Source organism: Haliaeetus leucocephalus, unplaced genomic scaffold (assembly GCF_000737465.1).
Source record: "Haliaeetus leucocephalus isolate CR32 unplaced genomic scaffold, Haliaeetus_leucocephalus-4.0 Scaffold206, whole genome shotgun sequence".
NCBI classification, from domain to species: domain Eukaryota; kingdom Metazoa; phylum Chordata; class Aves; order Accipitriformes; family Accipitridae; genus Haliaeetus; species Haliaeetus leucocephalus.
The window spans coordinates 13111307-13122979 of NW_010972642.1; the positions used below are offsets into that span (position 1 = coordinate 13111307).

Sequence of the window (11673 nt, forward strand, 5' to 3'; positions counted from 1 at the left end):
TACACCGATTAACATACGCATACACTTAAACTTCTTTGACAAAAGAAATAGCCTCAGAAATTTGATGGGAGTACCTAGTCACCAAACATATAGCAGCTGCCTAAATTCTGCAGGACTAGAATGTGGCTCTGTATGACTGCATTCAATTCTTTCCTTTTTCTTTCTGCAAAAAGTTATTTCTCTGCATTTAAATGGAGAGAGAAAAAATTTCTCTAACGATCCATGCTGAGTATTTTTTATGCATTTTCATTTCTTCATTTTAAAACAATACGAAAAAGGACAAGCATACAAAATCCAAAGCCAATCCACCAGGGCTCTGAACTTAAACACCGCCCCCCCTTTTTTTTTTCAACCTTACCCTAACTTTCTGTTCTCTCTGAGCCTTTAAAAAATTTCACCTTGTAAAAACATTCAAGAAATCTGTGGAAAGAGCCACACTCCAGACAAATTTGACTTCTTGCCTTCTGTGGAAACAGGATATGTTTTGCCTGCTGCCAGCAACAAATATTCTGAGGCCACCTCCTCAGCTGTCGTGAAGCAGCACGGCTCCACTGAAGTCTAGGAGTCAACTGAACACCACAACCTCTGTCTTTCCGAATGCATGCATCTTGTCTATATTTCCTTTGCTTTCAAACTCCAGCAGATGCTTTTCTTTTCCACTTAAAATGTTGATATTTAGTACAGGTAAACATACCATAGCCTTTATTCCTTCTGGGAAGAGAAACCGGTTATACAGGTCATCCACAGTATCGTTTTGGCCAACGTCACATTCTCGCTGCAGAAGGATTGGTCCAGTGTCCAAACCATCATCAGCCCAAAAAATAGTAAATCCTGCTTTCTTATCTCCTTGAATTAAAGTCCTGGACATAAAAAAAGCCTTACAGTAAATACAGACAGTATGAAAGTAGTCAGGGATATCAACCCATCTGTTACACATTCATTTACTTTAGGTAGATAGAAAAGAAAATCCTAACTGTCTTTAATTCATTGCTCATTTCATAGTCAGGAACCCACAGTATTGACACTCTTGATGTGTGGTTTTCCACAAAGCAACATAAGAAATGCTGCAACTGAATCCAGCATTATGGTCATGGGCAAACCAGACTTGACTTGGGGAAAAAACCAAAATCAATTTAATTTGTAACCAAGCAAATCAGAGTAGGATAATGAGAAGTAAAATAAAATCTTAGAACATCTTCCCCCCACCCCTCCCTCTTTCCTGGGCTCAACTCTCCTCCCCAGCAGCACAGGGGGACGGGGAATGGGGGTTGTGGTCAGTTCATCACACGTTGTCTCTGCCGCTCCTTCCTCCTCAGGGGGAGGACTCACACTCTTCCCTTGCTCCTGTCTGCAGGGGTTTCTCTCACATTCCAATCTCCTCCCCCACGGCAGGTTCCCCTTCTTAAATATGTTATCCCAGAGGTGCTACCACTGTCACTGATTGTGGTTGGCCTTGGCCAGAGGCGGGTCTGACTCGGAGCCGGGGAAGCTTCTGGCACCTTCTCACAGGAGCCCCCCTGCAGCCCCTCCCCTGCTACCAAAACCCCGCCACATAAACCCAAATACACTCCTTCATTATGTCAAATTCCACTACCTGATCTCTTTGCTGGCTGCCCCCTAACTTTTGATTAAGAATGAGCAATAGTTCCTTATTTACCTTGCCATGTCTTTCATGGCTTAATACACTGCTAGGAGACATATTTCTTTCCCAATGACCTCTTTTCCCATCTGAAGACTCCTAGATTTGTCTCCTGCCATGTGGAAGCTGTTTTATACCTTTGACTATCTTTCTTAGCCTTTTCTGAAGCATTTCTAGTTCCTTCATGTTCTGACTGAGATGCAGACAGTATTTAAGATCCTTCCATGGTCTGTTTTCTCAGTAACAACAATTAACCTAAATGTTATTATAGCTTACATATAGTCAGTTTTTTTCCCCCCTTATGTGCATTACCTTATGTTTTTTAACTTTGAATTTGACCTCTCATTTTCTTAATCTTACTTTCACATTATCACATTTACCCATTTGTGTAGAAAGTGTATTCTTTATTACAGATTGAAATCAGATTGACTGGTCTAAAGTTTCCTGGCTTTCCCTTTCAGCCCTTTTAAAACTGGTATTGCTCTTGCTGTTTTCCAGTCTCCTGCACTATCACAATCTGAAGGAACAGAAACACTTTAGGCTGTCCCAAACCTGCAGAAACTTTGAAAGTCCCCTGGTCCTGAGAAGAGATTTTTATTCATTCATCAGTTTATCTAAAATCTCTTCTGCTCACAGTTCAGCTCAAGAGAATTGTTCTGACTTATTCTACACAAAGAAGGGCATGGTAGTAACGTCTTAAGCTCCTCCATCCTGAATACCAATACAGATTTCCTACTATGGTGTTCTCTTTGATAAGCACCTTTTTAAAATTAAACACCTATATCACCCTACATACCTCCCACCTTTAATGTATTTGGGAAAATTGTTCTTATTCAATTTTATGCCTTTTCTTTTCTGGACTGCTTTACTTTCATTCTTCACCTGATTTGCCAGAGTTTTTCCCCACTTGGACACAACTGCCACTTTTTGAAGGATTTCCTTATGTCTCTAATAGTCTCCTTTACTCCTCTATTTAAGTACTTCAGTTTAGCATTTTTGCCATTAAGGATTAAAAATAACAAACAAACCAAAGCAAAATATGCTGTTGCTTTGAATCTACAACACTGTGTCTTTAGATAATCACCATGCTGCCTGTAAGATTATTTTAAAATTGTTTCTTCGTATTTAGACAATTTCTTATTGAATTTAAACAGTGTGATAATGGTATTTCTGTTGTCACAAGAATGCTAGATCTGAGTCTACTGTGGTCATTACTGCAGTGTAGTTCTTTCACAGTAACATTTTGAATCTAGCCTTGTGCATTGCTCAGGAGAACAGCCAGATAAAGTTTTATTCTTGTGGATTCTATTCTCTCTCTCCCTTCCCTTCTGTGAAATCTTAGGCTCTGCATCAAGACCTGTTGTGATAGTTATTTAGTGTTTGTGGAGGATGAGCTACAAGAGCAGTGTCCTGCCTATGAAAACTCCAGATCGTCGATTTGCCTATGTGAGTAAAATGTATGAATGTACAGATCACATCACTGATCTTCCCAGAATAACAGCTGCACTTGCATTGGAAATCATAACGAATCTTAGGTATGAAGTGCAGATCATGAACCAAATACTCAGCTGCTTCAGAGAAGTTCCTTCAGAGCAGTTGCAAGTCAACAGAACTGTGCCAGCATTTTCATTAGTAATGGGTACAGACCAACATCATAACGTGACATACATATAGTTTTGATGCATAAAACTCACCAGTTGATTGCAGAAGCTCCTCGGTGGCGTGGTAGGATGGATGGATGGTAAATAATTGAGCCATGTTTTGGGCAGTCAATGACATCCATGGGGATGAACTGTGTACAGAATGGAAGGACATTTAGCTCTGCTCCAACCGATTTGTAGGCTGCAACTACTTCCTGGATAGGCTTGCCTTTAGCTCTCCATCTGGGGAACTTAAAAACAGGAGTGCCGTCCTTCTCTGCTGCCAGTGCTGAGGGGAAAGAACAATTTTTTTTTTTAATCCGCATTTGTGTTAAAAATTCAAACTGAAATCAAAGAGATATTGCATGACAACCCCAGCAGATCAAGCATATGATTACAGAATGCCCTTCGTACTGTTCTGTATGCTGTTTAAAAACCTTTGCACTTGGATATATTTTATTAATTCTGTCTTTGATTCTCATTCCTACAGCTGATGTCATTCTCAACTTTAAGTTCACTCTTACAACTTGGCTAATAAGTACCAATGAAAGCAGGAAACAGTGATGAATGTTATTGACTATTTAACAGTGACACTTCATTTCTTTTCTGTTCATTACATTTGCCTGCAACTGGTTTCATTTAGCAGAACTTAATTTTCCACTTCAGCAATTTGTATGTGAATATGACTACGTACAAGTAAGATTCACTCATGTCAGCATTTTGTCACATTGCCATGTGGTACAAATAATTACAGATGCTAATGGCCTTCAGTAATTTCTTCAAAATACTGTTTACTGATGCCTTCTGGATATACTTTCACTTATCTGTGAAACACACAGCTACACCTAAAATTAGGCTTAAAGGTGAGAAAAAACAACTGCACTAATTGCAGAGAGAATTTTTAAGTGTTTGATAAATTCCATTGTGCAACCACTTTATAACTCATCACAGAGAGTAGGATAGTAGAGTCAAACTCTACATCTGTTGAGTTGTATGTGTAATAGGAAGAAAAGGGAAAACAAGAAGAGGTATGGAAAATTCACCTAATTTAATTTATATTTCTAAACACATTTTCATACTTTCCTTTCTCTTTTTCACTTCTGAAGTTGGAACTTGAGTTTGAGCTGACGCATCTTTAGCCTATTAACTTAGGTCTTAAATACTTACTTAAATATCATTCCATAGAAGTTAGTGTGTACTTCAATTACCTTTAGAAACAAAAATTGTAGCTGTCTGAGGATACAGAAACATGAGCAAATTTCACTTGAGACTTAAGCTTTTTGAGTCATCTGGAAGTAAAAAGCAACAAAGTATCCAGCAATTTCCTTTTTTTTCATTAGGAGAGCAATAAACTAATTCTATGGTTTAGTTACAATAAATATATGATAGAAATCAGTGGAAGATTTACTTAGTTACATCTGCTCAGGTAATAACTGTACAACAATAGTTTACATAGTGTAACCAAGTGTTATGGTATGCTTCCAGAGCTGGATAGTCGAATTGTCTTTTTCTAAACTAATAGTTACCTCCTCTAATTCTTCCAAAGTGTGATTATATCTTTTAATGACATAGAGTTACAGAATGTAATAAACTTGAGAACTATATGCTAGTTTGGGAGTGCCATAGCCCAGGTAAGCAAAAATTATGTTTGATTCTTCCCTCATAAGAGTTTTGTGAAAACATGTCAGGACCAAAAAAAAAAAAGAGAGAGAGACTTGAGACAGCTCATGGAATGTAGTTTTAAAGTTTTAATTTCAGATTATCCATAAAGGTACATTCCATTCTGGCACTTCTTTCTCTTTGCTAATCATATTAACTCACTGTTTTTATGCCACTGAAAAAAAAAAAGTTACAATTCAGATGATTCCAAAGTAGCTTCTTTGTCACACTGGGCTCTGTTCTATGAGTACAATTCTGAATACCTGTCAGGCAACAACTCTTTCTTTAGGAAGTCTAGAAAATCCTTATGCATCTTGACAGTGGAAAAAGGGAGAGCAAAGCCTCCTCTAACCTTTTCAATGGGTTTTCAATAGTCCAGGTGGAAGAGAAATAGGCTCTTCAGGTACACTGCCGCATGCAAGCTTGTTAGAAAGGGCAGAACACCAGGGATAAACAGTCTTGGCTCCATGCCTTGAGTGTCCTGGACAGCACAGTGAAACAGGTGACAATTTGTGCTCGAGTACAGGCTGAGCAGCTATTTGCTTTAAGATACAGACCTAGTTCAGGATAATTACCTCTAGGATGTACGTTCAAATAAGGTACCTAGATTAATTTATTTTTCAGATATCTTAATGTATGGCCCGGTATGGTTAGAAAAGATTTAAATAATGACTAACTGACAAGGTTAAACTGGTTCTGGGACTTGTGTTTGTTAAAGCATCATTCTTATGCTGAATCCAGTGTAATAAAGGCAATATATGCAAGTCATTCCCATATAGATACCACCTTCTCATGAAAAGGCAAGTTTGTTATGTCTGCCTGTAATTTTAACATTTGGATTAAGGTTACACTTACCCAAAGGATCGGCTTGTCCATTCTTGTCAGGCACTGTGAATACTCCCACAACTTTATGACCCTCTTTTCTCAGCTTGTTATAAACTTCTTGTCCAAAAATACTTTGACCTATAAGGGCTAGCTTTAGCTTATGTTGATAAGCCTGGTAAAAAGAATTAAAACAAACCATGTTCTAGGATGCAAATAAAATATGTTGTTGCTTACATTTCTCTCTTGCTCTTTCTTGATCAATTTCATTTTGATTTAAAATGGAATAGTCTCTCTGCCCAAATCACCTTTGAAGGAATAATAGTCAATTTTTTTATATTAATGACAGGCAATGTACAATTCAGACATGCTTGCATTGTTCCTGCCAAGTTAAAGGTAATGATGACCCATTTGATCCTTCTACAGGGAAATACTGCTACATGTGATGTTCCCTTGCTGGACTTCCACTGCCTTCTGCGTTTGCATCCCAGTACACTGGATATGTGCTTTTAAGCTTCTTCAGACTGAGTAGGTGCAAATAACTCCCCCAACTTTTTATGTTTAGGATAATTCGAATCACCACACTACTATGCTATCAGGATATCATGTACTGCTATGTTATTCAAGTGCTTGCACCCTGAGAAAACTACTAATTCCTTCAGAGTCCCTTTAGATTTAGGGGACAGCTGTGCACCTCTCCCTCTCCCACCCTACCTCCGGTCCCTCCCCTCTAACACCTCCTTTATCCCAGAACTGGTATTCCTGTAGCTGCATGAACTGGATTAGGGTACTAAGCTGGGGAGGCACTGACCTGGCAAAATGTGGCTTATTCTTAACTGGATCTATTCACTGATCTAGTTCATTGCACTGCCATGAGTCCTAATGCAGGTCCAGCTGGGGAGCAGGAATGAGTATGCAAGTACTGGCAGAAGGGTGGAACTGTCCCTATAAGCACTGTCTTTGCATTTTTCACCAGCTTCTGGAAACTGAAAACTGGAAAGCTTTGAAAAACAAACAGAGCAGCAGACCTCATTATGAAGGAAACATCCACACAGAATAAACAGAAAACTTAACCTTCCTCAAAGCTGAATTTGGTAGAAACTATTCTTAGTCTCAAACTATAAAGATCCCTCCTTTTAGGAGGTCTGAATGAAAGGTAGAAGATAAATCCACATACTCCCCACCTTTATTCTTAACTTCATCTTTCCAACTGGACTTTGTCTTCCATTTTTTCTGAATGACCCATTAGATGCCATAAGCTCAGAATGATAAAGAGGAATCAAAGCACTGTCTAAACATCTTAACCACCGGCATTTGTTCTGTATGTTGGCACTTGTATGTTTTTCTCCTCCCTCCTCTTTTCCCTTTCTTATGGTGCTGGGACATGAGGATACCTTGACTAAGTGGGTTGTTGATTGGATACCAAATGGTCTGGACTGCCCATCAGATCATATGACAAATTCTAAGACAAAGAGAAATGTCCTGAAAAATAGGTTAGCCAAAACCACAATCCATTTCTTTGCAATTCATTTTACAGCTGAAATATTATGGATCTATTTTGCTGTTTTCAAGTGACATTTTAGTTATGCAGTTGGCCTTTTAAAAAAGGGAGTTATGAATTGGTACATTCCATTACAGGAATACTGAGGTGTGCTTTTTATCTTTTATATAAAACAGAATGAGATAACTATTTGTCCAGAGACAATATTTTCTCTCAGAACAAAACTGCATAGTAAAACTGTCCCTGTATTACAGCATTAGTCAGCACTAGTGCAACTGCAGTAGTAACAAGTAGTAAGATGCAAAGGTGGACATAACTCAGGCTCTTTCAAAATCAGATTGTTAGAGTTGGCGGGTAAAAAATGTCTGTGAGACTGGTGATGACAATATTACTAACAAATGCTGCACTGCTGGCAGTAATGCCTAAAATATGTTCACTATTTTCTTCTTAATAAACACAAGACCTTGTTCTGAATTACAATAAGCACAATTTATCCTTGCAATCCTTATCTAGCAAGGCCCAATGGATGCAGGTAGACCTCATTACCAGTGCTTTATGACTGATATGTTTGCTTTTACAGCAGAAATGTTGCTGCATTATAAAAAGTAATCATCAGATTTTCCTAATTATTTTAACTAAAGCAGGCAAGATGGAGAAAGATTAACCTGCTGGATCACCGAACACGTTTAGCGTGGTATGAAATCCTTTGATTTCTGTACTGTGCTAATTTACAGTGGTAGCCCAACTAGTACATTGAAGAAACATTAAAGATAATCCAGATGAGAGTTACTTATTCTACTTTTGTCCTTTGTTAACATCTCTCAGTAAGAACATGACTGGAAGGGATCTTCTTAGCTAATAAATCTAGTCCACTGCCTTTACAAGCAATCATGTCATATGATTGCTTTTACAAATTTACCCAATCTCCTTTTAAAAGTACTTTTAAAGTACTCACTGCTGTACTCTGTTGCTTTTCTGATACTTGGCCAATCTTCTGGTAATTCTGAGTCTGAATTTATCACCACCTTAAGAGCTACTTTTTCTCCACTTATTCACAAAGTGTTAATAACATATGCACCCTCTATTCCTAAACTTAACTTTTAGTTCATGTTTCCCTGTGAATAAGTCCAATTCTCATATCACATGGAACTGTATACCAGTCCCAGTTCCAAATCATGAACAGTTGCTGTAAATCAACACAGTTTCAGTAAAGCTACACGTGCTTAAGTTGTGCTAGTTGTGGAACTGAGTCAACAAATGGTGAGAAGCAGAGAACACAGTCCCCAAATAAACAAAAAAATAAGACTGGTAAAACTGAGAAGATTGCAGACTGGCTAAGTCCAATTTCTTCATTGTAGTGCACAAAAAGATTAGCCTGGCAGCAAATCAGCTCTGCTGTCTCACACTTACAGAAAGTTACTCAAATGAGGACTGATTTCAATTGCAAGATGGATCTGGTAATTGTGTTATGTGCTGTGATTCTTGAGTTACTTCTCCAATGAATGGTACATGTGTATTGTGTGATTTCTATGAACATCTGGCTTAGATGTGGCAATTTGCTTGTAGCACATTAACACATACACTGCCATCAGCAGAAAGCAGGAGCCAAACCCATAAGTCAGCCATGCAAAGGATTTCTACTGAGCAAAAAAAAAGAAAAGAAATCCCATATGTGGAGGGGTTTGCATGACCAGACCACAAATTCAGTCCTTCAATTCTGTTTTATTTGAAAAATTACAGTTGAGCAACTGCATGAGATCTTATAGCCACCCTGTATCTTCTCTGGGAAATTCTCCTGAACATAAAAATGATAACTCAAGATGAGTTAGACCTGTGAAAGTGGGAAATCCTTTTAGAAGAATTTAATGTGGACATAACAACCAATTAAAATGGAAAGTTCTATAAGATTACACAGAAACAAAAAACAATTTGGTGTTTTCTTTCTTACAGAAATGGCGCATTTTGGCCAGCGTACCATCACTAGCATTCATTAAGAAGCTGTAGAAAGGAAGCTCATTAAAGAACACCGAAACAATTTTGCTGTTGAATAAAGTGCTAGATGGATATTGGATCATTACCAGTAACATATGCAAAGACTAAACTTTTTATTGTTTCTGTCAGTGATGTTAAGAGGTTATATTAGACTTCTTTTGTAGTTGCCTGGCTGACTATGGATGTATAACATTCATTAACAGATGCAAGGGAAGGTTAATGGTCATGTAGTATCAGAGTAGATTTTTTGCTGTACTTTTGTAAGATTACCCAATTCCTAGTTATGGCAAACAGTGCACTTCAGGTGGCTTAGAGAGATCTGGCCTTTCTTTTATGACTAATCATAGGATAATGTAGTTATTATGACAGTGCTACAAAAAGATAAGAATTTAGAAAGTTGGTGCTCACTCTACTGTAATTCTGTTGTTTTCATTGTCTGAACTTTTAATTTCTTCTTTAACCTTCTATTTTGCTTATATTATAATGCAGATTAATATTAATTCAGTTTCCCTGACTCAAGTGCTCCCAATTTGGATGACGAAAATAAGATAAAGAGCATAAAACTTAAGAACTGCTTGTACAAGCAGTCTTATCTTGAATGCTCAACTTGTCTGAAAGTCCACTTTTACCTCACCACCTCAATATGAAAGCACAGATTTAAATTTAACTTCCCTATTTAAAAATTCTGTCCATACCATCTGTTGATCCCATACTGGACTTTATTTTACAATGGCTCATTAAAAGATATACAGTATTTTAATGTTTGCTTCTGTTCTGGTTCTTTCCTTCCTCCAAAACACCTAAGCAAAAATAAAACTAATAAATAGAACTAAGCACTGCGTAAAGAAGCAGCCTGACAAATGCTGTTAACTATCTTGTCAAGTTCTAGTTCCTAAAAATGGAAGACAAGTCCAAGAGCTACATTTCTTCTCGCAGAAGTCTGACTTTACAAAACCTATATGTAGAAGAATTTATTTCATAGATAAAAATAAGTTTCTGTTACTGCCTCTTTTGTATGTGTGTCTAACGTTCAATTGGTTATCAGTTTCTAATCAAATTTCTCGAAGGCTAACATTTAGTAACTGCTACTCTGCTTATGAAGCTTACTCTCAAAAAGATTACAGTATTTTATTTCTCCTGTGAATAAGAATTCAGTGAAGCTAGTAAATATTTTAATGTTATATCTTTGTTTAAATGAATGTAGAATTAAGCCTCCTTTGAAAAGCAGTACTGCAACTTTATTTCTACAGAGGATCCCCCTACATGTGCTAAATTCCAGTGCCTCCAAATAGAAACCTATCGTAGAGCCTCCCCTCCCATCTACACAGCTACGGGCAATGCGTTCTCACCAGTCATTCATTCTCATTTTTTGGCATTGCTGAGTGCATTTCCAAAAAGATTGTGTTAAATCTCTTATTCTAACACCTTCCATGTAGATACCTTCAGAGGACTGCTGTCCTCACGCTAAACCGAGCAGTCAAACATGAAACAAAGAACAGTCTCTAGGAAAGAAAAAATCTCCCACCCTCATTCAGCTTGCCAGACCTACACATCTGTACAATTTGGACTAGGCAATGCTTTCAGGGAGGTTGCGGGAGTTCTGCAGTCTATATATTTAACAGGACATAAAGAATGGCTTGGAACAAATGCGCAGAGCTGTAAAAAACTAAACCATGGGGTGCAGAGGAATTTAGGCCATCAACTTCAACCCCGAGCAAGGAACTGGTGATGAGGTCACAAACTAAACACTCTTCCTAGGCCACAGTGTGGGGCTTCTCTCCGGCAGTGGGAACCGGCATGGTCCTACCTAACTAGAAGGCAACCTTCAGCTCCTCACAGGGCAAATCCAGCGTGAGGGAGGCAGCGAACGGCCACACTCACATTGTTCTCGACACACGGCTACTGGGGATTATCACAGCATCGCTGGTGCCTGCTCCCTGCAGCTTCCAGTCACATCCCTGCAAGACGCAGCGCCCAGATGATGGCTGCGATCCCGCCCGCAGACCAGCCGGGCAGGATGCTGCTTCTGCACCCAAACCAAGCCCTCCTCCGAACCCTCCTGACCTTCCCGTGCCTGTACGCTCTTGACCAAAACCCCGGCAGAGACAATACGCATCACATCCTGAAAAATGCCCCCTCCCGCCACTTCCCTCTCCTTGCTCGGCCCCGGGTCGCCCTCCGACCGGAGAGGCACGCCGAGGAGCAGCAGCCGCCGTTCTCTCCCGGGCACGGCACGGGACGGCACGGCACGGTACGGCACGGCACGGTACGGCACCGGGGGGGGCCCACGTCCCCCGCTGCCCGCCCCACACGACTCACCGCGGCCGTCGTGCAGATCGTCCGTAGCAGCCGCGGGGTTGTCCGCAGCATCTTGCGGAACGCCGCCGGTTCCCCCGGCTCCCTCGGCAGCCCGGCGCAAA

The 11673-nt window shown here is 39.5% G+C and overlaps 1 protein-coding gene across 1 annotated transcript in view; it reads right to left on the reverse strand.

Moving 5' to 3' along the window:
• ALDH1L2 (aldehyde dehydrogenase 1 family, member L2) overlaps positions 1 to 11635 on the reverse strand; it is a 32719-nt gene extending 21084 nt beyond the window's left edge. The window contains exons 1-4 of the mRNA XM_010566326.1: positions 11573 to 11635; positions 5794 to 5935; positions 3334 to 3568; positions 695 to 860 (exon numbers count right to left, since the gene is read on the reverse strand). Of these exons, the coding sequence (XP_010564628.1) occupies positions 695 to 860; positions 3334 to 3568; positions 5794 to 5935; positions 11573 to 11623 (594 nt within the window). The 5' untranslated portion in view covers positions 11624 to 11635. The remainder of the gene's footprint in view (positions 1 to 694; positions 861 to 3333; positions 3569 to 5793; positions 5936 to 11572) is intronic.
• Between the last annotated feature and the right edge of the window lie 38 nt (positions 11636 to 11673).